Below are 27,352 nucleotides of genomic sequence, written 5' to 3'. Positions count from 1 at the left end.
ATTTTTGTGGTTTGTAAGAATTTCCTCTGATTTAGCAAAGATAGCCCTTTTTCAAGGGATTAAGAAAACATCCTATGTTTATACCTCCTGGTAAGACACAAATCGGGGAAACAAAATTATTGCCGGAAAGAGCAAGTCAGCTGCTTTCAGTCGCCAGCAATGTGAATACATCAGTGTTTCCGAAACGAAATACCTTTTTTGACTTTCCGTGGTACCAGGGAGTTTCCTCATCCTCATGTATGATTTTTTTATTTTTAGAAATAAGATCTCCCAAACACTACTATTCAATCTCGAATATGTTTCCCATTTTACTAATCACAATGTAAGCCTGTAATAATCTGCTTGCTCCAAAATTAACCAGTTTGGGGTAGGTCTCTGTCCACCGTCCTTTCACTGTTAGGTCATACTCCAGTCAACACTGCTAGGAGTGGGAGAGGTCGGGTACAGCACGGGAAAAAACCCAAAATTAAAGGAAAAACAACGCCCTGTAAAGGAATGCTGCTTAAATGGATAGTTGGAATCCCTGGGGCATGTCAGAGTTTTAAGAGAACCTGGGGTGGACAACAGTGGCACACATGGGATTTAGGAACAGGGTAAGTGCCTGTTCTTTCTGGGAGTGAACGAGCCTAAATGCTGAGCAGCAGAACTGCAAAAGAAACAAGGTTTGTGGAGGTGGTTCCTTCAAGGCGCTAGTGGGGTTTGGTGGAAGTCAAAAGGGGACTCTAAAGAGACTTAGTAAAAGGCAATGCGTTTGCTTTCTTCCGCAGGGGTTGGGGGAAAAACGTGCAGATCCATCAGGGAGCAGCTATAGTCCCTTCTCTCTGCATTAGCACCTCACCAACGCCTTTTCCTAGGTTGAAAAAACATTTCAGGTATATTATGCCAAATGGAAATAGGTATAAAGAATTCAAATGCATCAAAAAATAAAATAAAATTTAACAATGAGCTCTATTCTTAAGCGAAACCAGCCTCTAAGGAATAAAAAGCTTATTTAAGCAGAACCAGATCTCGAATTCTCACGGAAAATGGAATCGATTCAACTTTTCCACAAACACAGGCACTGTTTAGCATGTTTGTAGACACACTGTCTTGCTCAATCACAAGAATTTTCTGAAAACTGACAAACACTTGATTTCAACAGCTCTTATCAGATCCTGAAGGGAAACAACTTGTATGTTCTGCAGCCACAGTTCTCCAGCTTTGTTCCTGTCTTCAAAGGCATTTCTCTCTGGGTCACGTCAGATGTAAGAACTTTTCTAAAATGCATAAGTGAGTGGAAGGATTTGTGTGGCTGAACTCCTGACACAGGACACACCTTTAAAGATCACATCTAAATATGGGCACAGAGGAATGTCACCTCCCCACTTTTCTTTCTTTTTCTTTAATCTACCTTTCCTTAACTGACACCTGATCAGCTTCACGCCGGGTTGTCAGGCTGCATTTCCTGTATTTCACACACTGAATGCAAGTCTGCAATCCCAGGGTTCTGCGGGAGGCTTCGATTTCACCTGTGAGCAAACTGCTAGGGATTAAAGCAGGACGGGAAACTGGTTCTGAATGACAAAGAGGTTACTACACACTAACCTCAAGTATTCAGCTCGGAGGAATTCAGACGTTGTGGGACAAGACGGAACTGGCAGAGTATGGGCACTTTAAAGTGATAAGTATGAGGTTTATATTGGGCATAAAAGTCCATCTTTAAGGTAACATTAGAAATTTGAGAGAATAGTTTCTATACATGTCAAAGATCAATTTATGAAAGAATTATATAATAACCAACAAGTTTGAGCATTAATGTTTACTTTGTTTTTGAAATTGCCCTTTCAGGAATTAGGATTGTTAACATCAACATGCCACGTAATGCCAAATATTTATAGTATTATAGCTGATGTGTTTCTATCCTTTCAAAAATTCATTTCCAATTTCTTAGGACATCATAAACAATTTCATCTTCTGATTTTTCTTCCTTTATCTCTGTTCCCCTTAAAGTCTGTCTTGGATTCTTTCTTATCACATCTCTCCCTAGACCATCTCAACCATTCCTACTAAATTAAACTACAGCCTCCATGCAGATGAGAATAACCCATACCTCTAAATTGGGCTCCTGGAATTTTGGGCTCCACATCTAGTCTTCTAATCTAACTAGTTGTTCAACATTTTACATACTAATATCCCACTGGCAACTCATCTTCAATAATACCACAAACTGAGATTATAGCTTCTCCCCTATCCTGCTCCCCTGTCTCTTGTCCCACCTCAGCTAATGGCACCCTCCCCCTGGCAAGTCATCTTTGGCCCCTGCCTCTCCCTCACCACCCCACAGCCAACCAGATGCCAAGTCCCTTAGAGTCCCCATCACAGGGTCTCACGTGTTCTCCTTCGCCTTTCCACGACATTGATCTAGTTCAGTAATTCACCATCTTTAGTTTGAACAACTACAGTGAGATCAGCCCCCCTTGCCTCTAAGTTCTCACCTTTTCAAGCTATTTTCTGTCACCGAAGTCATCTTAAACACAAGTCAAAATCATGGCTATATTAGTTACTAATTACTGCTATAACAACATCACAAATTGAGTGGCTTAATACAAATTTATTAGCTTGTATTTCTGGAGGTCAGAAATCCTAAAATCAAGGGTGTTGGCAGGGCTGTGTTCATTCTGGAGGCTCTAGAGGAGGATCTGCTTTCTTGCTTTTTCAGCTTCTAGAAGCCGCCTGCATTGCTTGGCTTATGGCCCTTCTTCCATCTTCAAACTTCTGACTGTGATCCTCCTGCCTCCCCTCTTATAAGGGCTCATGATTACATCGGGCCCACCTGGACAATCCAGGCTACTCTCATCTTTAAGATCCTTAACTCTATTTCATTCGCAAAGTGCCTTTTGCCATGTAAAGCAACCCAGTCATAGGTTCCAAGGATTAGTAGGTGGAATCTTTGGAGGACCATTAATCTGTCTACCATGATGGTAATTCCTCTGTTCAAAAGTGTGTATGCAACCCCAGCATCTAAGAGTAAGCACATGATTTCCTAGGACACTTTAGGGGCCCTTCAGGAATTTGGCTGTCACCTACTGTTTCAACTTCATCTCTCAGGTGTACCTTATTAGCATAACACAATGCACTGTTATGCATCTTTTCCACTAGTCGAAGTTATTACCAGGAATGGAGTTCATTTAAAACTTTATACCACTGGCACATAAATATGCAATAAAAATTTGCTAAATCAACTTATCTGGCATTCCCAGGTCCCCTGAGAGCCAACACTATGCTTGTGCCCATTCGTCACCAGCAGAATCTTATTCATCTATTAAGTTCCATCTCTTTATGCATTTTGCTTTCTTTGCTCAAGTTCATCTTGTCCTTGAAGTTTTGCTCACACATTTGAATCAGTTAACTATTGTCTGAATGCCTACGCAGTTTATAGTCAACATAACATTTGCCTATAATGTTCTGATGGGATATTTTTGTTTCTTCCAATAGTATTATAAACTCCTTACAGGCAGCGTTCATCTAGTTTTTGTTCCTGCATGGGACAGCATGGTGCTGGGGCATATGACATCTACTAAAATACACTTGTTGATTATCTGAGTGATGATCATTTTTTTAAAATAAAAATGATCCTAAATTCTATAACCACAGAAATTATGTAGCATAAGATACTTCATTTTATTTTCTCTCTAACCACAGATATGGCTTGGCAACAAATCACATATTAACACTTCCTTTCGCTTACAGGCATGAAAGATGATGCAGACAACTTGGCAACACCAACCTTACCTATTAAGACCTTTCGTGGAGCACCCCCAAATTCTTTTGAAGTGTTCCCCCCTTCTGCCATAGAAGGCAAGACAGGAGACACCCTAACTGTAAAAATTAAGTGCCCCGAAGAAAGTGTTTCAAATCTCCTTGTGAATAATGCTACCATGGGGTACCTGAGCAGCTCCCTAAGTACCAAACTGATACCCGCCGTCTACATCCTGGTGTTTGTAGTTGGTGTGCCAGCCAATGCCGTGACCCTGTGGATGCTCTTCTTCAGGACCAGATCCGTCTGCACAGCTGTCTTCTACACCAACCTGGCCATTGCAGATTTTCTTTTGTGTGTCACGCTGCCCTTTAAGATAGCTTACCATCTCAATGGGAACAACTGGGTATTTGGAGAAGCCATGTGCCGGGCCACCACAGTCATCTTCTATGGTAATATGTATTGCTCCATTCTGCTCCTCACCTGCATCAGCATCAGCCGCTACCTGGCCATCGTCCATCCTTTCACTTACCGGGGGCTGCCCAAGCGCACCTATGCCTTGCTGACGTGTGGATTGGTGTGGGCAACGGTTTTCTTATACATGCTGCCATTTCTCATCCTGAAGCAGGAGTATTATCTCGTCCAGCCAGATATCACAACCTGCCATGATGTGCACAACACATGCGAGTCCTCGTCTCTCTTCCAACTCTTCTACTTCATCTCCTTGGCATTCTTTGGATTCTTAATTCCATTTGTGGTTATTATCTACTGCTACACAGCCATCATCCGGACACTTAACGCATACGATCACAGATGGCTGTGGTATGTCAAGGCAAGTCTCCTCATCCTTGCGATTTTCACTATTTGCTTTGCTCCAAGCAATATTATACTTATTATTCACCATGTGAACTACTACTACGACAGCACTGATGGCTTATACTTTATCTATCTCATAGCTTTGTGCCTAGGTAGCCTGAATAGTTGCTTAGATCCATTCCTTTATTTTCTAATGTCAAAAATCAGGGATCACTCCACTGCCTACCTTACAACAGTGAAATCATCCTAGAGAACAAGGAAGGCTATCTGGGAAGACATACGTTCTTGGGATGACATATGCATGGTGCAAGCTGCTCTATTCTCTAGCACCATTTTTGAGCTCCCGAGAAATAGTGCTTCAAAAATCAAACATTACACAAGCACTAGTAATTGTTTTTTTTTTTTAAACACTTCCTCAGTATTTTAAGAATGTTAATGAGAAGAAAAGATATCATTACTCTCTTTATGGCAACGGACCCATTTCCACCTGCCTTCTTGCTACTTTGGTTCTTTAAACCTCTACCTTCCTAACACTGTGAGTGGCACCGCCATCCTTGAATTTTGGCGTTATATTTGATCCTTCTGTCTCCTCCAACTCTCCTGCTGGTGGCTGCCTCGCCAGCTGACTGTATCTTCACAGTGTCCCTCATTGGAATCAGTTATCCCAGTCCCACCTTCGCTGCCTCCTCACTCTCTTCACTGCCAACCTACCCTCCATTTCACAGGTCCTGCCAGATTCATGCTCCTCAGACACCAGCTTGAATGCATCACTCAAAAACCCCCGCCGACTCTCCACTGCTTCTGCAATCAACTATAAACCTTAAGCCTGGCACTCAGGGCTAACTTTCTAACCTGACTGCCTGTAACGTAGGCACCAGCTGCACCTCTTGCTCTGCTGTGATGTTGACTTTTACTTTCTCTCCACTTCTTCCTCTGACTGAAAAGCTAGTTCTTAACATCTTTGCCTTAATTCTGCCCATCTCAAAGTCCTCAAAGGACCATTCTTCCCTGGTTCTCAGGCTAGCAGTGTCACTTTTCTCATTTGAACTTCCAAAGTGCTTTCCTATATATTTTTCATTATGGCAGATATATATAATTCATTTATATGCAAATATTAATTCCATGAACAATTAAGCACTACGTATAACGGAGAAGGTCCTCATCCTCACTCTTCTCTGAGCTTCTTGTTGACCCCAGGTTCTCTGGGGCCCAGCTCCATGCTTTGAATATCATGTGGCTGAATGAATTTTAAAAATCCTAAAGCATCTAAACACCATGAAAGCCCATTAAATTCATACTGAAAAGGCAACATACTCTGTATGACATGGGACATCAACATTCCTGGTTAGGCAAATAAAAAAAATGAAGCTAAACTAAGAATATACTCATAAGGTCATCAAGAAGTTTAAAATAATGCCGCCACTATTTTTCTTCCTTAGACATCATTTTTAATGGGGAAATGGTATATTATAAATGCCTAACAGTATATTCCTGTAGGTAACTATGTTTCCCTTAACTTAGGGATTAGACAGGCAGGGGACAGTAGTAGTTAAGGGTGGGTGGTGGTAGTGAATAGAAGTGAGGCTGAGGAAACCTTTAAGCATAAAAGATTGCTGAGATGAATTTACAAGTCTGTAGGAATGTGCATTGGCTATATGTTTTGTAATGACCATCAAAACAATAAAAAAACATTTAAATGCATTTTTTAATGTGCAGTTTCCTATTTCATTGAACTTAGGTTAAAAAAAAACTTGCACATGAAGACTTTTTATAGTATGTGTATGATTATTGAAGAGTGACAATCAGGTAAACACTAAAGTGAGCAAGAAAAACAAATCTGAAGCAAGTTTCAAGACGACAAAAACTTCACCAGAAGGAACTGATTTCTGAAAATTAAGTCAGCAATTACAACACAGTTTTACTTAGGGAAAAAATAAAGCAATATTCACTTGTTACAAGCACACAATTTTTATGGAATAAATATGCAAGGAACGAAACAGAACTTTTATTAAAAAGTCAAAAAAAGATGCTGGCATGGATGCAGTGAAAAGGAAATGCTTGTACACTCTTGTTGGTAATGTAAATCTGTACAGCCTCCATGGAAAACAATACAGAGATTTCTCAAAGAACTAAAAGTAGATCTACCATTCAATCCAGCAATTCCACTACTGGGAATCTACCCAAAGGAAAAGCAGTCAGTCATTTTATTAAAAAAAAAAAAAAAAGATATCTGCATCCGTATGTTTATTGCAGCACAAATTACAATTGCAAAGATACGGAACCAAACTAACTGTTCACCAGTGAGTGGATAAAGACGACGTGGTGTGTATACACACACGTGCCCACACTCCCATGGAGTACTACTCAGCCATCAGAAAGAATGAAGTAATGTCTTTTGCAGCAACTTGGATGGAAGTGAAGGCCATTATTCCAAGTGAAGTAACCCAGGAACAAAAAACCAAATACCATATGTTCTCACCTAAAAGTGGGAGCTAAGCTATAGGTATGCATCGTCCTACAGAGTGACTTAATGGACATTGGAGACTCAGAAGGGAAAAGGTGGGAGGGGGGTGTGGGATGAAAAATTACCTATTGGGTACAATGTACACTATTCAGGTGACGAGTATATTAAAAGCCTAGACTTCACTAGACATTCTACCATGTAACAAGAAAACACGTGTACCCCCTAAGTCTATTAAAAAATTTTTTTTAAATAAAATAAATATATTTTCCTTCAAAAACACAAACCCAGAACTTTTTGGTGGGGTGTAATTTCTATGTTCGCAAGCGAAGCCTTTAATTTTAAAATAGCTCACAATTCACTGCCTCCAAAGAATAGACATAGAAAATGTGTTGTACTCTGCTAAACATGTGCCAACGTGCCCATTACCCTGTCTCTTCCCAAGAGGAATTTGGTGCCTACATAAGGCTGTACTTGAAATACTGTTAGAAGACCAAGAATACTCATGAATTTACATCACTTACCCCAGTATTCAATAAAACTGAGCATCCATTCTATGAGGATGTTACCCATTGTGACCTTTAATGGCTGTCTACTTTGGCACAAGCTTTACTTTATACTGATAATATCAGCAACATAAATTTCTCCTATTATTTTCCAAGGCCAGACCTTGGGAAAGCAAGACACAGAAATGCCACCATAAAAACATAATGGGAAATTTCCAGGAATCAAAGTAGCAGAGGTTAAAAATCAAACACAAAGGCCCTGTCAAACAAACAACAGAATCAGATTTTTCAAGGGAAAAAGAACAGACTGAGAAAATAAAGTTTCAAAATTAATGCACTAAGAAAAAAACTGTCCTTAAAAATAGCAATTTAACCAGATATATTTATTGCTTGGAATTGTAGTGTTTTAAATTTGCTAGCAATTGCCAATGTATTTCAAGCCCCTAATTTTATAGGCCCAAAGTGATTTAATGTCTGAGCTAGAACCCAGGATCTGGGTTCTAATTTTTAATGCTCTCATCACACCATGAAAGCTACTCCTTCCACACACAGGAAGGATGCCCCACAGAGCTGGCGGAGTGCGTGCCCTGGAGGAGTCCCATGGAGTTCTGTCCCATCCTGGAGCCCTTCGATTGGAATGCTCCAGAATGGACCTAGACTGCCTGCCTGTGAAAGACCGTGGGTGTTTGGAGTCAGCCTCACCTCAAAGACAAAGCCCCATGCGGCTATGGGCAGAAAGGAACTCAGGTCTGTTCCCAGAAGATCGCAGCTTTCGTGTGGATGGGGCAGACCCCGTGCCTAGCAAGGACTTTGTGACGCAGACATCACTCACCCCTTGAGAGGCAGCCACAGGGCCCACAATAATACTAGCTACATTATTCAATCACTTTTCTGGGTGCCAGGCTCTATGCTAAACACTGTAGCTACACACACAAATATATATGTATACTTGTTACAATACATTTACATATTATATATTCTCATTTAACCCTCACCATAATCCTGTAAGACAAATACTATTATTCCCATTGTACACACGTGAAAATAAGCATATACAGATTTGGTGACTTGACCAAGGTCACAAAGCCAATGTGTGGCACATGCAGGATTTGAAGAGTGCCCGTCTCCAAAGCAAGTGACTTGCTCTTCCAATGCTGCTAAGTTTGCCACTTGCCACAGCCACCTCAGTGAGAACAGCAAAGAGGTGGCTGCCCTCCTCCCCTGGGACGTGGGGACACATGGCTTGGGTTTGAGTCCTCATTCTCCCACTCACTGGCAGTACTGTGGCTGTGCTTTCTCTCTGAGCCCCAGGCTCATTCACATCAGCGGGGACAGCACCCCACAGTCGCTGTGAGGCTTAAAAGTGAGAGACTGACGGGAGATGGGGGCACTCGCAAAGCACAGAGGGCAAGGCCACTGCTGTCCCTGCCAGAGGCAGCAGCACAGAGGGCTCCACTGTGGGGGTTATTTCCCTCCAGCTTCCATGAGGCAGTGCGGCAGCATGGAGTGAACGGCATTTACACTGGGTTTTAGAAGTTTAGAAACACTAATATAATACATGCATTCTTTAAAAAATTTCAAAATTCAGATAGTAAAGAAACAACAAAAAAGAAGTCTCCGTTTCACCAGCCTTCTAGTTCACCTTTCAGAAGGTACCCTCCCTTCCAGAAATACCTTATGCATACAGAAGTGTGTGCATGCCCCCTCAACACACATGCGGGTACGTATTCCATTTTTATGCACGTGGAAGCATTTTTTTTTTTTTTTTTTTTTGCTTAACATCACTTAGGTTGTTTTGGTCTTTTGTCATTGCAAACAAAGCTGCAAGAAACATGTTTTCCCATCTGTCTTCATGCACGATGTTTCTAAATCAGACAGACCTGGGCTGTAGTCCCAGAAATAATTACTTTTTTTAACGGTTTTGGGCAAATTACTTAACTTTGGTTTAATTAGCTTCAGAAAGATGACAATGATGGCAAAATGATTCAGAGGGCTGTTATGAATTGCTATGAGGGTTAAATGAGATAATAAACATAAAATACCTAATATCATGCCTGACAAATAGTAGGTTCTCAATAAATACTTGCTTTATTTAAGGTTCTCAAGGATGTTTTTCTGTTTCAGATGAGGCAGTTCCTAGTTCTTAAGATGTAGACAGAGAAGACGCCCACCCCTTTTAGGTGGGCTTGTACTTGGGGACATGGTAGCCATAAGTGGCTAGTCCCAGATGGCATCACTCCCATTCTCAGGTGACAGGTCACACTATGGCCTCACACTCAGCCCAGTACCCTTCTCAGAGTGGAAAGTCTCTGTGGGGTACCTCATAATGGCAGCACAAGCTCTGCACCAGATTAAAGACACTGCTTTCCAAGAGGACTCTGGCCAGGCCAGTCTGCTCCCATGCCCAGACCTGCCCACACCACCTAACCAACTCTGCTTACCTTCCAGGCACAGCTCCTGTGCTACCTCCATGCCACCTTCTCTTAGGATTCTAGTCCCCAACAATCCCAACCATCTCTGCACCTCTATGTGTACCCCTTGTCTGGACACTTTGCTGTACACTTATCTCTCCTATTATTTCACTGTTCTGCATGAGATGCCCACTGCCTCAGTATGTTTCTAAGCAGTATGAAGATAAGGTTAGAGAACATTCAAATGGTATCACCCTTCTGTATCCCCTTCTTCCCTACCTATGTACTACACAGTGCATGCAGTATATACTCAGAAAATATCCAATGACTTGGACGCCGAACAAGAACTCACCCACAACCGAGTTTTTAGTGAAAGAATAGAAGCAATAATCAGCTCTGGAGTTGGCTGGCTTCTCCCTGATGTTTGGCACAAGGAAAATAACACCCCTATCATTTCCATTCTGATTCACAGGCAATCATTGGGACAGGAAGCTCATGAGATTTAATGAGGAGGTCAAATATCCTCCCCTCCTGCCCTCCCCCTAAACTGTTTAAAAGAAAGAAATTTAAAAGAAAGAAACATACTAAAACTTACCCTGAGTTTCTGTGATTTAGCATGGTATAAAATATCCTGGTAGTGCTGGGCACAGTCTGGGTCCACATCTCTGATATTAGCAGTAGGTAGCAGCAAGGATTCTAAAGTCTTCGAAGGATTCCCTTCATCAATAGCTTCATTAATGTACCCTACAGCTACAATTCCTAGAAAATGAAGACAGTTTTCCTTTTAAGTCTTAGTACTTTATAAGTTCTCTAGTATCATCTATTGCAGAGCTAAGTAAATGAATACAGCAGGCTACAGGATACATCAATATACAAAAACCAATTATGTTTTTATATACTCATAATGGGCAATCTGAAAATGAAATTAAAAATTCAATTCATAACGAGTCCAATTACAAATACATTCTAATCACAAAAAGAATATTTAGGAATAATTGAACAAAGGAAACAGAACAAACACAGAGATGTCCCTCAGTACATGCAGAGGATTGGTTCTAGGACCCCCCGACGTATACCAAAATGCACACATACTCAAGTCCTGCAGCCAAGCTTGTAGAACCTATCTGTATAAAAAGTTGGCTCTCCATCTAAGTGGGTTTTCCATCTGGTGAATACTGCATTTTTGATCCATAGTTTGGTTGAAAAAAATCTGTGTGTAAGTAGACCCATGCAATTCAAAACCAAGTATTTCAAGGGTCAACTATACACCGAAAACTATAAACCATCACTGAAAAAGGTTAAAGACAACTTAAATCAATAGAAAGGCATGACACATTCATGGTTTTTAAGATTTAATATTGTTAAGATGGAAATACTCCTTAAATTGATATATAGATTCAATGCAACCCCTATCAAAATCTTAGCTATCTTTTTTAAAAACAGAAATTGACAAGCTGATTCTAAACTTCCTATGGAAATGCAAGGAACCCAGAATAACCTATGTAATCCTGAAGAAAGAAGAACAAAGTTGATGGACTTTCCCCAGTTTCAAAACTTACTAAAAAGCTACAGTTGGTCAATACCACATGGTACTGGCATAAGGGTAAACATATAAATCAATGGAATAGAACTAAGAGTCTAGAAATAAACCCTTACATTTACTGTCAATTGATTTTTGACAAGGGTGCTAAGACAATCCAGTAGGTAAAGAACAGTCTCTACAAGAGATGGTGCTAGGATAACTGGACATCCACATGCATCACACATGCATAAGAATGAAGTTGGATCCCTATATCCCACTATACATAAAACTTAACTCCAGATGGATCATAGACTTAACTGTAGAAGCTAAAACCATAAATCTTTTAGAAGAAAGCATAGGAGTAAATCTTTGTGAATTTGAGTTAGACAATTTCTTTTTAGCTATGATGCCAAAAGAACAAACAACAAAGGAAAACAGATAAATGATGCTTTGTCACAATTAAACCTTTTGTGCTTCAAAGTACACTATTCAAATAAAGTGAAAAGACAACCTATGGAACAAGAGACAATATCTGCAAGTCCTGAATCTAATAAATGGACTTAAGTATTAAAGAACTGGGTTAGAACTCAACAAGGAAAAGACAAATAGCCCAATCTAAAATTAGCAAAAGACTTGAACAAACATTTCTTTAAAGGAGACACACAAGCACATGAAAAGATGCTCAACATCATTAGTCATTAGAAAAATGCAAATCCAAATCACAATATGATACCACTTTGTACCCACTAGGATGGCAGTAATAAAAAAGACGATGTTATAAAAAAGACAAACAAGTGTTGGTGAGAATGCAGGGAAATTAGAACCCTTATACATTGCTGGCAGCAATGAAAATGGAGTAGTCATCTTGGAAAATAGTTTGGCAGTTCCTTAAAATATTAAGCACAGAATTATGTTTAATAATTTAAACATAAATTATGTTGATCTAGCAATTCTACTCACATTCAACTGATTAAAGGATAAACAAAAGATAAATCCATAGGATGGAATATTTTTGACCTAGAAAGGAATACGAAGTATACTGATACGTAATACAACATGGATGAACCTTAAAAACATCTTAAGGGAAAAAAGCCACACATAAGAGTTCACACATAAAACTCCATTTATATGAAATGCCCAGAATAGGCAAATCCATAGAAACAAAGTAGTTTAATGGTTTCCAGGGCATGGAATGAGAGAGGAAAGGGAGTGTCTGCTAATGGGTATGGGATTTCTTTTTGTTCGTTTTTTTGTGTTTATTTCTATTTTTTTCTTTTAGAGATGAAGTCTCATTCTATTGCCTGGGCTAGAACACAGTGCCATTATCACAGCTTATTGAAGCCTCGAACTCCTGGGCTCAAGTGATCCTCGCGCCTCAGCCTCTCGAGTAGCTGGGACTAGAGGCACACACCACCACACTCAGCTAATTTCTAGAACTTTTTTGTAGGGTCTCAGTATGTTGCCCAGGCTAGTCTCCAACTCCTGGCCTCAAGCAATCCTCTCACCTTGGCCTCCTAAGGTGTTGAGATTATAGGCATGAGTCACTGTGTCCCTCCCAGGGTTTCTTTTTGGAGTGACGAAAATGTTCCAAATTTAGATAGTGGTGATGGTTGCACAACTTTTTGTATATATACAACTACTGAACTGTATACTTTAAAAGAGTGAATTTTATGGTATGTGAATTATATTTCACACCTGTTTTAAAAAAAGGGGCATAACTTTGCATAGAAGCAGCAGCAGGGTTACTAATTTCTAGCGTAACCCTAGCTTAGATGTTAAATAGTAATGCTAAAATATTATAAGATGGAAACACAGAATACTAGAACTGGAAAAATTTAATGTAGAGATACACAGAAAAGAAAACCGAAGTAGAGAAGTTTGGATATACATTCTATTCTTTGGATAACTACTTTACCAATCTGTAAGGATGCCAAAACAGATATTGATAGTTCAAATTAAGCAATTCCCTATAGTGTTAAAGAAGAGTAAATTTCGAGGTCCATGTAGTCCAGTGCTGTCCAACAGAACAATGGTGATGGAAATGTGCTGTCCAACATGGTAGCCATTAGCCACATGTAACTGGTGAATACTGGTGGCTAGTATCCATGAAGAACTGAATTTTATTTATTTTAATTAACTTAAGTAGCCATTTGTGGCTGGGAAGTATGGGTAGGCTCCATAGAAATAAACATAGTCAAGCATGTTCTGGGATATTTTTAAGCTGCAGTCCCCCATCTCTGGGCTGTGGACCAGTACTGGTAGATGGCCTGTTAGGAACTGGGCCGCACAGCATGAGGTGAGCAGCTGACAAGCTAGGGAAGCTTCATCCGTATTTACAGCTGCTCCTTATCGCTTGCATCACCACCTGAGCTCCACCTCCAATCTACGGTGGCATTAGATTCTCATAGGAGCACAAACCCTGCTGTAAACTGTGCATGGGAGGGATCTAGGTTGCACACTCTGAGTATCTAATACCTGATGATCTGAGGTGGACTGAAGCAATGATGCTAGCGCTGGGGAGTGGCTGCAAATACACATTATCATTAGTGGAGAGGTTTCATTGTACAATAAATGTAACACACTTGAATCATCCCAAAACCATCCCACCCTAGCCCCCGGCCCATGGAAAAATTGTCTTCCATGAAACCAGTCCCTGGTGCCAAAAAGCTGGGGACCACTGCTTTTAAGTTTCAAATATCGATAATTAATTTTACATATTGTTTATGTAATACTACGGGGTAAAATAGTATCTGGAGTTCTAATTCATGGATGTACAAAAGGACAAATAAGCATATTGTCTAGTTTAATTTTCAACCACCTCTATCACACCAAAGGATCTTAGAATATAGATTATAAGGTCCTGAAATGAAAAATACAGAAGTCAAGCTACGGAATCTAAAAATTTTTGCAATTCTAGTAAAATAGATCTATTTGGATGCCACTTCTCAATATCACATTATTTAAAAAAACCTACCACCCAGTCATAAAAATATAGTATTTAGACATGATACACAACAAACACTTGTAGTTTTTATCGAGTATCTCCATCTTGATACTCCATCTCCAATTCAAATTAAGGTAAAATATTTAGCTAAGTGTTTCCTGAATAGATGACCCCATAACCACTACTTGCTAAGAATAAAAAGATTTACCAGTAAGAAAGAGACAATCAAAAACTCCTAGAAATTCAACTCTGAATATGCTAAAAATCATTTAATTGTACATTTTAAATGGATGAATTGCATACGTGAATTATAACTCAATAAAGCTGTTATAAAAAATAAAAAAAAACTCCTAGAAATTACTCCAGATTATAATACTTAAATAGGCTTGAAAACAAAGCAAAAGTATTTCTCTAACATGAAAGTTACATTATCTCAAAACACTGGGAGAACTCTTGAAAGTCTAAGCACTATCTGTGTAACAAGGTATTATCATTTCACCCTGTAGGATTTATAAACGGGAGGACATGGGATATTTCATGTCATCCTCTGGATCCCCCCTGGGGTAGGCTATTTTAAAAACCTTTAAACACCCCATCCAAAAATGGTCTTAACAGAACCAAGTCTGAGAAACAGAATGTGTTTCTAATGGCCGATCACCTGGCAATGAGTGCATTCCAGCTGACTTGATTGAAATCACCTGCTTAAGTTTTTGTTTGGTGCGTTTCTAAGAACACAAGCTGCTGACATCATAGTAAATGACCTCATAGGAGCCGAATGACCTACCCAGAAGCCCCCTGGGCACATTCAGATCACTTCCTGTTTATTAAGTGAAGGAAAAATCCCATTTGAAGAAGGATTGCTGAGTGTCAGCTCATGTTCCTGCCTCTTTAAATAAATGTGTGATACTGTAACATTCTAGTAGAGGCGGTGACCTACAAAGCACGGTACCTACCAAACTCAGAAAGCAAAAACTCAAAGGAAGAAAATTTCCATATCTAGGATACACAGTTAAAATAATGTTCCCCTATGGCTCTATTGGAAAAAGTAAACTTTTCAGTAAGAATTCAAAGCATCCAAATCTGAGGAAGTGCATTTAGCAGATTTTGTATGAAATTTACCTTCCGTATTTACCGTTTTCCACTAGCTGCAGACCTTACCCACGTGACAACCCAGACACAGCATGAGACCTTGGAGCTCGTAGCAGAAGGGGGGCGGGGGGAGGCAAGAGCAATGCGCTTTCAAAACGTCCACAGAAAATTCTCAGCTCTGATGTTAAGTTTAATTACTATATCGTACAATTCTTGCCTGTTCACAATGGTGTATTTTTAAAATTTTTAGCTTTTTAAGCAACTGCCTAAACGTGGTATCAAACTCAATACTTCAGGAGCTTTAAACAAAAATACCTCATTTTGACAAAAGAAAAAAAAAACCATAAAACAGATAAATACTCCTTATTATATTTCCTAAATTCCAGAAAGGAAATATTAGCATCTGAAATAACTTCCCTGGTTATGGCACATGCCCTTCATGACAAGATGCCTAAAAGAAATGTTACAGCGGCCGTGTGAGATGTCCTAGAGAGGAAAACTTGGTTGTGCTCTTGGCCTCATAGAAAAAAGCCACAGGCACCAAGTAAGATTTTTGCTTAAAAACAAGATCTACCTACAATAGACTATTCTCTTTTTAAGTTACACAAATGTTACTTGTTTTTCTTTTCCTGGTAAGGCAAAGACTTTGAACAAAAATGGCATTTCCTCCCCTTTTAATCAACATCAAGTTTACAATCGTTCAGCACTGAGAACTAACACACTTTTGCTTGTATGAGCAGCAAATACAGAAATAATCAAAGCAAACCCGGACTGTGGGCTATAAAGATGAACTAACACCATCTGCAACCATCTGGATGGAAGTGGAGACCATTCTCCTAAGTGAAGTGTCTCAAGAATGGGAAAACAAACACCACATGTTCTCACTATTACATTGGAACTAACCAAGGAGCACACACCTACATAGAGGGAGGGAAGTAAAACTCAGTGGAAATCAACCAGGGGGGAAGGGGAAGGAGGGGAGGGACAAAAACCTACCTACAAGTACTATGAACACTATTTGGGTGATGGGCACACCTTTAGCCGAGACTCAAGCATTACAAAAGTGATCCACGTAACCTAAAACATTTGTACCCTTAGTATTTTGGGGAAAAAAAAGAATTGGGAAAAAAGTTAGAAATCAAAGACAGGACACAATTGTTTTGCCTACCAAAAGAAAGGAGTCCTTCCCCTTGGGTGACATTTGCCGTAACACCCAAACCAGTGCTGCAGGAGACTCAGCGGAGGGGAAGGCCAAGGAGGAAGGCAGAGGGCAGAGGGCTGGGGACTGAGCTCTGGAGCAGGACACATGGAGCAGTGGCGCCCCCCACCCCCAACCCTGATGATGTTGAACATCTGCTCAAACTAGTGCTTCCCTCTGGACTAATATCTGGCAAGAACCACAAGCTCTTAAGCCAACATGTCAGAAAAGATCTAGCTGGGTTGCGAGCAAGCCATCTGATTGCAGAGATTTCAAATGCCTCTCTGAAAGGAAATGCAGAAAGCTGTGTGGTCCCAAAAGGAAATTTAGATTTGTGCACAACTTGAAAAGGACAAAATTAACAAAGTGTTCAGGCATCAGTATAACAGTGGTACATCTATGGTGCATTATGTCAGGGTAGCACACCTGGATCCTATTTTATAGTAGGAGCTTAAAGTGAGATGGTTATAAAGAAAAAACAAACTCAGCCTTGATTTTTGGCCCACTGCTCACAGGAAATAGCAAAGAAAAAGAAAAAATATTAAAACTAACTAACAAGTCATATGTTTTACCTCAGGAGTGACAGTAGTATTAAGTTAGATATTGCATTAGAAGACCAGACCTAAGAACTTACCAAAACACACTGGAACATTATAAATTTGTGACATAAGTATCTGTCTACTCTATCATCAAACTTACAGCAAGCGGGTTAGGAAAGGCAAAGCTGGGGTATGGAGGGGAAGCCAATGATTTTAGCAATCCTAATCCACTGCTGACAGGTCACAGAGCTCAGAAGCCAAAGAAGATGGCATAGGTTGGTTTTTATGATGGAAAAGACGGCTTGAAGCTTGAATTTGGTAATTCATACTATAGAAAAGCAGTGAATATGTAGACTGCTGAAGTTACATAGTTTCTCATTCTTCACTCTGTTTTTATAAGCACAAAATGAATGCTAAGGAAGCAAGCTGACATTCAAGAAAGCATGTTTTTAGGCATATCTTCTTGGACCACTTTTATGCTGATAGCTCATAGTTTCTAGAAACATAGCCAAGCACCATGATTTGTGAACGCGCCCTATCTCATTTGATCTTGGAAGCTAAGCAGAATCAGGCCTGCTTAGTACTTGGATGGGAGACTTTATATATAAGTAAATACATACATATTAGGGGAAGGTACTCTCACAGGGTTCCATGAGGAAAAAACTTGTAGCTAATCTAAAAAATTAAGTTGTCCAGATACCTTCTTCTCTCCCTATGCTAAAGAAGGAAAGTATCCCATACTTACGGTCATTTTCTTCTTGAATTTGAATATTAACCATATCAATACAATTCTGAATTTCATTCCAGCTTAAGTTATCTTGTCCTTGGGATAAGGCTTCCAGTTTAATGGAGAGTAGTGAGTTTGCATAACTGCAGAAGAGAAAACAATCATAACGCCAATCAGAGACATTCATTCTTCATTCATGCATGTTATGTGTCTTAAATATGATACATGGCCATGTAGATGTTATGAGATTAGACAAAGAGTAGAAAGGCAAACAAAGTTGTCTTGTGCAGCTTTGTCAGCATACACCAAGCTCACTTGTACTAATGGTGTTTTTTGTTAAAAGTATTTTCATGTACAAATTCTGTTTAAGCAAAGTTCCTCAAAATCCAACCTTGTACCTAACCTCAAGCAAAACTAGAAGCTCTCAACTCTATCAAATTACTTTTTCCCCCAGTTACTAATTTCCCCATCCTTTGTATGTCTTGGTTCTGCTCAGTTTTCAGATGATAAAATTCAGAGTTATCACGGCTCTCAATACTTCCATCATAAAAGGTCCTTTTAACTATTTCTCTTGTTCCTTCCAAAATCTAAGTTTTGAAAGGCCTTTCCTACTGTAACCCTAAATAGCTGGGCTGCCTTGAGGCCTAATATGCCTACTGAGGAAGCAAATAAAATGCAAATGTCGTCCCGGAAACCTTGCTGAGTGACATAAATCTTCACTACATGTTTTCTTGGGAGGTGGTACATGAGTTGAACCAGAATATCCTAAACTTCCTCTTCGCCTGTTCATTTCTCTAAAGGCTCCACAGTAGCCACACAAATGTCTCTTTCCTGTGTCCCCTCACTGCCGTGGCATCTCACATCTCTCTTACAACCCTCGACTCTCCGCACTGTGCAGCCCTCTAAAACACAGAGTCCGGTGGACCACTCCAATTATTTTTTCTTGTCTGGAGAAATTTCATGGAAAAAAATCATCCATACTGACACATTAAGAAGCTTTTATTTCTCAGTATATCAATTTTTCGATTTAAAAATCACAGAACCAATGTTACACACATAGGCTAACATGAACGATTCCAGCCACAAGTAAAGAAACTCAATGGTTTAGTTTTACATCTTGAGGGAAATAAAGAACAATCCTCTATGTACATACTGATTCACTATGCAGTTTGACTTCTGAATAGCCTCTAGGGATTTCCTTATAGCAGAGGTTAAAAGAAGTAACATCATATTGAGTCTAAACTCTGTTTTCCTGGCGGTGACAAATATTCTCAAATTTTTGCATGCTTCAAGGTGCCATTTAGGTGTCTTCTGTAGAGAGTAGCTGCAGAGAACAACACTCCAAGGAGGAAGTAGTGGTGACAATTTATTGTTGATAACTGAATGAGCCCTCACCAAGTGCAGATGTGAAAACTGGCTGAATTTTATGTGTCAGATTTTTACCTTACCAAGAGTTACAAACCTAAGAAAATATTCCTCTACGCTAGTAGTACGCAATAACCAATACTGACCACAGTAACAATATGGATAAATGGCAGCTTGCACTGGTTAACATCCTTTATGGACAGGGACCATTCTAAAAGTGGAAAGTCCTTATGGGCATTTCATACACTTAAAGTCTAAATGATGACCCAACAAGAGTAAAATGAGAAAGTTAAGAATAAACATAATAAACACAGAAAAAAATACAACCACCCATCATTTCTTTAGATAGGAACAAAAACAAGCTAAAGGGAAAAATTTCAGGAGTAACACAAGAGAGCTCCACAGGTTTTCTAAGTAACTATTTGTCTTCAGTAGTGAGGGTATCAACTTTGGAAAAAATATTCCATAGCCCACCCAACAGGCCTATGTTCTTTCTTCTTACTCTTTCCTCGGAGCTCTCCTCACCTCATGCTATGGACAGAGTAAGACTACTGGTCTAACAGACCTCAAGCTTTAAGATTAACAATTGATTTCAGCAGATGTTTAATAAGCACTCACCACACGCAAAACATGTGGCAGGCACTTCAGGAATATTAGGAGGAACAAGATGCTGCCTTGACTTCCAGGAGCTTTCAGGCCAGTGGGTAAGATGACACAAACTCAAAACGGCTTAAGAGCAGAGTTCCGGAAAGGCCATAGGAGTAGAGATAGTCCCTAGAGGGGCTGAAGGAAGGGGAAGTAGAAGGAAATCCTTACTGGTGGAGCACTTTCCCTGGGACAGGCTCTGAACCAAGCACCTTATCCTCAAAACAGTTCCACAAATGCACAATAGGTGTTTTGTTTTTGTGCTTTGGAGATGAAGACAAAAGGGCTCAGCTAGAGGGCGTTAAACTCAGATATTTTGGGCTCCAAGGCTTATGCTCCTATAACCACATCATGCTAGTTCCCAGAAGAGATGATACGAGCTGCTGGGGTAGGAGAAGCATGGTATATGGTAGGCAGCAAGTGGAAGCTCCAACACTGTGCTTAGCTGAGTTGGGTGAAGGTACCAAGTTCCTGGTGGTGAGAGGACAATGCATAGAAACAGAAAGACCAGAAGGTAAACAGTGTGGTCGGATCCAGCTTGGCTGAGGTGCAAAATGCAAGTAGGGACGTAGCTGGAGCTGAGATCAGAACATGATGTTTAGAGTGAGAAGTCTGTTCTTAATTCAGATGAGAGCAGGGAACAATCAAACAGAAGAACTGTGAACATAGCTGCATTTTAGAACAATTAATCTAGGAACAGTATGGGTCCAGAGCTAATGCTAACCCATACATCACTTTTGTGAAAATAAGACAAAAGAATCTTTCTGGGTGCCAGGTGTGACGACTCAGGCCTGTAATCCTAGCACTTTGAAAAGCTGAAGTGGGAACGCCAACATAGGGAGACTCCCATTGCTACAAAAAATGTAAAAATTAGCTGAGCATGATGGCGTGTGTCTGTAGTCCCAGCTGCTCAGGAAACTGAGGCATGAGGATTGTTTGAGCTCAGGAGTTCAAGGTTGCAGTGAGCTGTGATCATGCCACTGCACTGAGCAATAGAGCAAGACCCTGTCTCTCAAAAAAAAAAAAAAAAAAAAAAAAGACTCTTTCTGGGCAAAGCCAATCCAAGAGTGGAAGCTATAATGCATAGGTAGAGACTTTGCATGAGTTTGTCAAGGTGGTCTTGTCTGGTACTCTTATGCTATGTAGAATCTACGCTCCATGGGGAGTGGTCCTGGACATAGCAGTGTTTCTCAAACTTGATAATTTACAAGCCCGGGCTTCCAAGAACCCAGGTTAAGAAGCTGACTTTGGAAATAAAATGCTAAGGCCGTGGAAGATCACTTGGGGCCAATACAATTGTCAATACAAGAACCAAAATGCACCCAAAAATCTCATGTCAGTACTGGGCCATTTGGGTGATCCAGGAAGTGCTTAAATCAAATTTTTAAAAATCAAAACATACACATTTTTAAAGTTTTTCATAGGGAACACTTGAACTCTGAGGCTGTATCTGTAGGTCTCAGCTGACAACCACAGGTATAAATGTGATTCTCAAACCAAGTGGGACCACTTCCTTAAGGGGTATTTGTAAATGGGGCAATGGGCATTTTTGATAATCAAAATGGGTGACTGGGTGGGTCAGTGGGGGTGCTATTGTCATTTATAGGGCAGTGGCTGGGGATCCTAAGTAATGGGGGCAATCTTGACAATTACCTCACCAAAATGCCCCATTAGCCTGTAAGCTTTCTAAGAAAGTGACTAGCTCTGTTTTCTACTCTACCACTAAGAGGAGAGCAAAGGAGAGCAAAGGTAAGAATGATTAATGAACGAGGAGAAAAGGAGGTAGGATGATCAATTTGCAGGTTATTACAGAAGCAAAGGTGAGAAGTCAAGTCTAAGTGAGGATGGTTGCAGAGAAATGGTAACATTTTACAGAGCTATAACACATAAAGATGAGCTACTGACATTGGGAGAGGTGATCAGGCTCTTCACAGCACAAGGGTGTCTGGCAGCGGACAGAGGAGAACTCAAGTTGAGCTTGAGGTTTCTAACCTTGGAGAAGAGGGTGGTGGCATGAATAGAAACAGTGGAGGTAGGAATAAACTACCTTGGAAACAGATTCTGAGGAGCCTTGTGCATACCAGATGGCCAAATTTAAGCCAAACAAGAGCATTAGTTTCTCCAAGAAGACTAAAAATAAGGAAAATCCATTGTCCTTCCACTACTTTTTCTGCTATTCTCTATGTAGAAAAATGGTCAAAAACTATTTGTTTAAAATCTAAGATATCTCTTTGATTTTTCTTGTGCAACTGTACATAACCCAAGAGACTGAGCCAACCTATCCACTAGAGCAATTCCAGAGTAAGTCTCGGAAAGGAACTTGTGTCAAGACCTGCACAGACAACTCCCCCTGGTGGTCACAAGAATCCAAGATTCAGTTGTTTTAACTCAGGCTTTTTTTTGTCTTAGTGACTATCTCTAAGTTGGCTCCTTATTCTGGCCCTTGCATTTTCTATTAAATCCACTAGGGTGTTTTATAAGACTATCAAGTGTACTATCCAGTAGCACATTTCAGAAACATAAAAGTTAGATACTAAATTGTTGTTACCACTGCCATGAGGCACTGTGGTCTCAGGATTCCTTTGGCTTAACAATCAGAAGAGTGGGGTTTGGGGCTCAACTGCCCAACTCTAGGTCCATGACTTCAGATTCTGTTTCCTCATCAGGGAAATAAAAGAATTGGCCTGGATGATTATTCAAGTTGCTTCCGACTCTTCTATATTCTGTCATTGCCAAAAGCAGCCCAAGGGAAGATATGTTTTCAATAGATCCTTTGTTTTTAGCCTATTAAATAATCTCTGCCAATCACACAGTCAGTCAGTCACTAATTGCTACAGGATAATCATTTGCAGATTCTTTTTGTTCCTGGAAAGGAGGACTCTAAGGAGGACTCTTAAAATGGAGTTGACTAGCTTTTAAGAAATATGAGCATGGTATACAGATTCCTCCACTAAGGAACAAATTGTTAATGTGTAAGGTCTGCCAAACACGCATTTCTGCATTGAAAGACAGTTTGGACAACGTTCCTTACCGTTCCACATATGTCTCGTCCAGATTGTTTAAGCCTATTGTAGGGCTTCTGAGTTGACTCTGCACGGAGACCAGATCGTTGCTTTCCAAGGCTTGGTTTAGTAAAGCAACTGCAGACAACATTTCCACCGCAATCAGGAGATCCTCATGGGCCAAGTAGTTCTGTTGGAAAACACACGGCAATATAAGCTCCCCAAACAACACACCTCATGTTTATGATGAAGGTTGAGAATGCACATTCCAAAAAACAATGAAAAGGCAAAGATCTTGATAGCCCAGCAGAAAGAGGGGTCACTGGCCACCCGCTTTCCACTGGCTTTAAAGGAGGTAAATGGCTCCTGGGTTTTCCTTAAACATTTTGGGGACCGCATTAATTATAACCAATAGTTACGACACCACAAATATCTGCATTCCCATTCCCTACTCCCAGCTATTGCCTGCTTAAAGGCTCAGTCTGACCATATGGTTAAGCCAAGAACTAGACAACATTGTCACTGACCAAGAGTGTGAGGTCAGATTTTAACACAGCTAATAATTTCTAGTTTGAATTTAGGGTAAAGGACAGGAGGGGAGAATTTTACTTAAAAGTTATAACCACAGGAAAATAAAGCAAGGTCTGTAGACCAAAAATATTGATTCGAATTCCAAAAATGTTAGCCTAAGTTACATTTTTATAAATTGGGTAGAAATTTTAAAATGTACTATAAGGCCTAGGTATTTGAAGAAATCTGAGGTAATCCTTTAGTAAAGCAAGTAAGGATCTCCAGATTTATATGATTTAAAATCTGGATTTGGCTTATCTAAAAAATACATCTTAGCTTTCAAAATACCCTTCCCCTTCAATATTTTCTTCTATTAATACTTAACCATTTTATACCATCTTGGCCCAACTTCAAAAAGAATATTTTTTCATTGTATGGAAGGAACATAAGGAGTATGAAAAAGAATTACAAAAAAAAAAGAAAAAGAAAAAGCTGAAATACATCTTTACATTTAGGATATTGTATTTATTTAATATATAATGTGATATTCATTTTAAAATGCATTATTACAGTTTTCTGGATCTCCACAAAAATCTTGCAACAAACTGATTTCAGAATAACAAAGGAAAATTTTATCTTCCAAAACAAATGGGAAGAAGGGGTTATCACAGAGAGCATGTCAATAAATTTTATCCAAGTATCCTACATTAATACAAGTTTAACACATAAGTGACATATAAAATTACAAGTAAAGAGCAGAAAGGAATCATTTACGATTCACTTCTATCTCTTTCGGTGAACCGTCCACAAGAACCTAAAGTACTACACGGCAAAAAGAATGCGGGAAAAGGAAGAAGAAACAGGGCTGGACAACCACAGGTTAACTACGACCAGCTGGGGATGAAGGACTGTGCTAGAGTCTAAGTCGCCTTGCTAGAAAAGTGGGAGAAAATATCAATGAGAGAACCTACGTGCAATTTAAGAAAATAATCAAATAACCTATTTTTCTTTTATTGTAAAACACTTTATTTCTATTATAAAAACACAGGAAGCCTTGATAATAAAACAAATCCTACCACCCAAGCCCTTATATTCTTTTATGTATTTTTAATTCATGTATATATTCATGAGGTTTTGTTTTTTTAACTTTTCTTATTACAAAAAATGAGATAATGCTATATATTTTAATTTCAGTTTTTTCCATTTAATATCAACGTGGACATCTTTTCCAATCATGATTCTTTACACTATCATTTTTACTGGTTGCACAGTATTTCTAGCACATGGAAGTACCATAAGTTAAGCACTTTGTTATTAATCTGCTATTAATTAAACATGTGGTTTGTTTATTATAAACAATGCTGTGAAACATCTCTGTGGCTAAAGCTATTGAATTCATATCCTTCTGGCTCATTTTCTAGACTGTAACTGTCAGCATCATGGGCCTTTAATGCGTGTTCCTAAGATGCCCCCCCCCCCAAGAAAGGCTGTCCATTCACACTCCCATCAGCTGTTAGGAGATGCCTGCTGCCCCATATTCACACTTACTCTGGATTATATCTTTCTAATCTCTATCAATCTAATTTTTAAAAATAACTGTACTTTGTTTTAATTTACATTTACTTACTTCTGGTTGAGTTTGAACATTTTTTTGTGTATTTGTCATTTATGTATTTCTTGTTTTGTGAATTGTCTGTTCATGCTCTTGGCCTCTCTTTTTTTGGCTGGTAAGTGCTGGTTCTGATTTTTAAGATCCAATGAATGCTCTATGTTTCTCCTTAGAACCTTAAGTTGTTAAATTATTTTTTACATTTAACCTTTTATTTTGGAAATTTATTCTGATATATGTGCAGTGAGTTAATGCTTTCTTAACAATGGTTAAACACTTGTAAGGATTTCATTTATTAAGTAATCCTTCCCCTTTTATGAAATACAAGCTTGCTCATAAATTGAATCTTGGCTCTGCTTTCAGTACTTTTCATTGTATTCTGCTATTTGGCTTACAGGAGCGCTAGTAAACATGTTCTTAATTACCGTAACATATAAAATTATTGTTTAATACTACCAGCATATTAAGGAGCATAAATTTATAAAAATCAAAGTCATGGTGCTAATGCTCTTATTTGCAGTTTTCTGAAAATACAGATTGAGCTTACTTTTCTATATGAAAAACATTATATACTTAAAAAAATTAGTATAGCTAAAAAATTATCTAAATTTTTCACAAATCACAGAGAATAGGAACAATCTGTTTTCATGTGTAAATGTGTGGACCACTGCCTATAATTTCCTAACTACGCTCTCAGCTTTTTTATATCAACTAAAAGCAAGTGTGAGAGAAGAAGGAGGCCATGGCATTGGTGCAGGTGGTTCAATGAGACTGGGGACTGGTTCTAGTTAGAGACTCCACAACCCCACCATTTCTTCTTTCCTAACCAGCCTTCCTTATTGGCTGGACTCAGGGTTACCATCTTGGTAACTGCAGTCTCCTCTGACTTACCATGGCATTCTGCTTCTGGAGGTTGGAAAGTTCACTCTGATACATAGCAGCAGCGAAGGGATAAACAGCAGGCAGCTGGGCTTCCGGTTTCTTCAGTGCGAGCAGGGTGTTCTCAGGGTCGCCTTCCAGAAGGACGGCATTGATGTGGTCCACTGCAGCCTGCCCTGAGGAGGAAGGTTCACATTCCATCAGAATGCCTGCTTTTCCCACTGCTGCCTGACCCAACCAGCACTTGTTCCAAGGAGTTGAACCTAAGCAGTCACTTTCCATGAACTCCAAAAAGCTGCAAATGGAGGACAGGCAAAGCCTTGAAAATGTTCTCTTGGTAACTGAAATCAGTCCAGTCCATGGAGTCAGTTCCTAAAAGAACCTCAGCACTGATGGAGTTTGGCTTATGAATGGCTACCTAGCATGACTTTCCTACAAAGTCTTCCCTTTAGATCGGCTCTGGTCCCGCCTCTTCCATGAAGCCTTCAAATTGCTCCAGTCCCTGAGGACCTCCCATGTTGTGAAACACTCAAAGCAGGGCCATGCGGTTCTAGCAGGCTTGTTCTCTGATGCTCCCTGTGGGTTAGCACTTTAGTACTGCCTCGCCACAGAGACTTTAAGCCACGTGAAGACCAGAAACAAGCCTTGCTCTACTGCTGTATGTTCCTGCTGAGTAAGCACCGTGGTAAAGCCACAGCAGGCACTCAGATACTTTGCTGCATCCAACCATAAGCTCTGTGGTCTCTCCACCAGTTGTGAGGTTCAGATTATAAAGACCTCAATTTTGGTGACCAAACCGAGGTGCTTGGAACAGAAGATTCAGCATAGTTTTCAGAGCGCAGAAACTGAGTTGCTGACCAAATGGGAGAATGAGTAATGAACTCTGCCACAGGCAAGAGTGAACCAGACAAAGCCTGCAGGTCTTGCCCTGCAGAAGGAATCTGGGTAGCAGAAAAAACACAGACGCTCAGATTTCTAGAGCTTTTCAAGGGTTAGTCTGTCTGCTTAACACATGACTAGACTGCAGCCAAGATTATTCTAACTGTTTTTGACAAGATGACAATTTTTCTTCTCCAAATACATTCACAAGGAGCTTCCCTCAACCTTTTCACTAAACAGTTACTAACCTTTTGACATCACTCAATAGCAGGAAATTCGACTAATGGAGTCCCCTCAACTCATCCCCTAACCCCCAGAAAACTCACACTTCATCTAAAGGATTCTGAGAGCCCACGCACTTCTTTTCTATCCTTAAAATTAATGTAACAAAAGAATTCCAGAAAGGAAGGTCAGTGGTTCTTTGTGGTGTTTCTTGTTCTATAAAAGTTATCCAAGGCTTTTCAGCTGCATCTCAGACTACTCTAGGTAGGATCTTGCTTCACCTTTGATAACT

At 39.8% G+C, this 27,352-nt stretch overlaps 2 protein-coding genes across 2 annotated transcripts in view; one reads left to right on the top strand and one right to left on the bottom strand.

Annotated features, from left to right (window-relative positions):
- Positions 1-6,253, top strand: part of F2RL2 (coagulation factor II thrombin receptor like 2) — a 6,807-nt gene extending 554 nt beyond the window's left edge. Inside the window, exon 2 of the mRNA XM_045566429.1 lies at positions 3,730-6,253. Within this exon, the coding sequence (XP_045422385.1) occupies positions 3,730-4,802 (1,073 nt within the window). The 3' untranslated portion in view covers positions 4,803-6,253. The remainder of the gene's footprint in view (positions 1-3,729) is intronic.
- IQGAP2 (IQ motif containing GTPase activating protein 2) overlaps positions 1-27,352 on the bottom strand; it is a 271,207-nt gene that overhangs the window by 76,952 nt on the left and 166,903 nt on the right. The window contains exons 10-13 of the mRNA XM_045566428.1: positions 25,972-26,135; positions 22,991-23,151; positions 17,968-18,092; positions 10,526-10,689 (exon numbers count right to left, since the gene is read on the bottom strand). Of these exons, the coding sequence (XP_045422384.1) occupies positions 10,526-10,689; positions 17,968-18,092; positions 22,991-23,151; positions 25,972-26,135 (614 nt within the window). The remainder of the gene's footprint in view (positions 1-10,525; positions 10,690-17,967; positions 18,093-22,990; positions 23,152-25,971; positions 26,136-27,352) is intronic.

This window comes from Lemur catta, chromosome 12 (assembly GCF_020740605.2).
Source record: "Lemur catta isolate mLemCat1 chromosome 12, mLemCat1.pri, whole genome shotgun sequence".
Taxonomy (NCBI): domain Eukaryota; kingdom Metazoa; phylum Chordata; class Mammalia; order Primates; family Lemuridae; genus Lemur; species Lemur catta.
The sequence above is the reverse complement of the archived record's forward strand: the minus strand, read 5'-3'. Positions and strand labels throughout refer to the sequence as shown.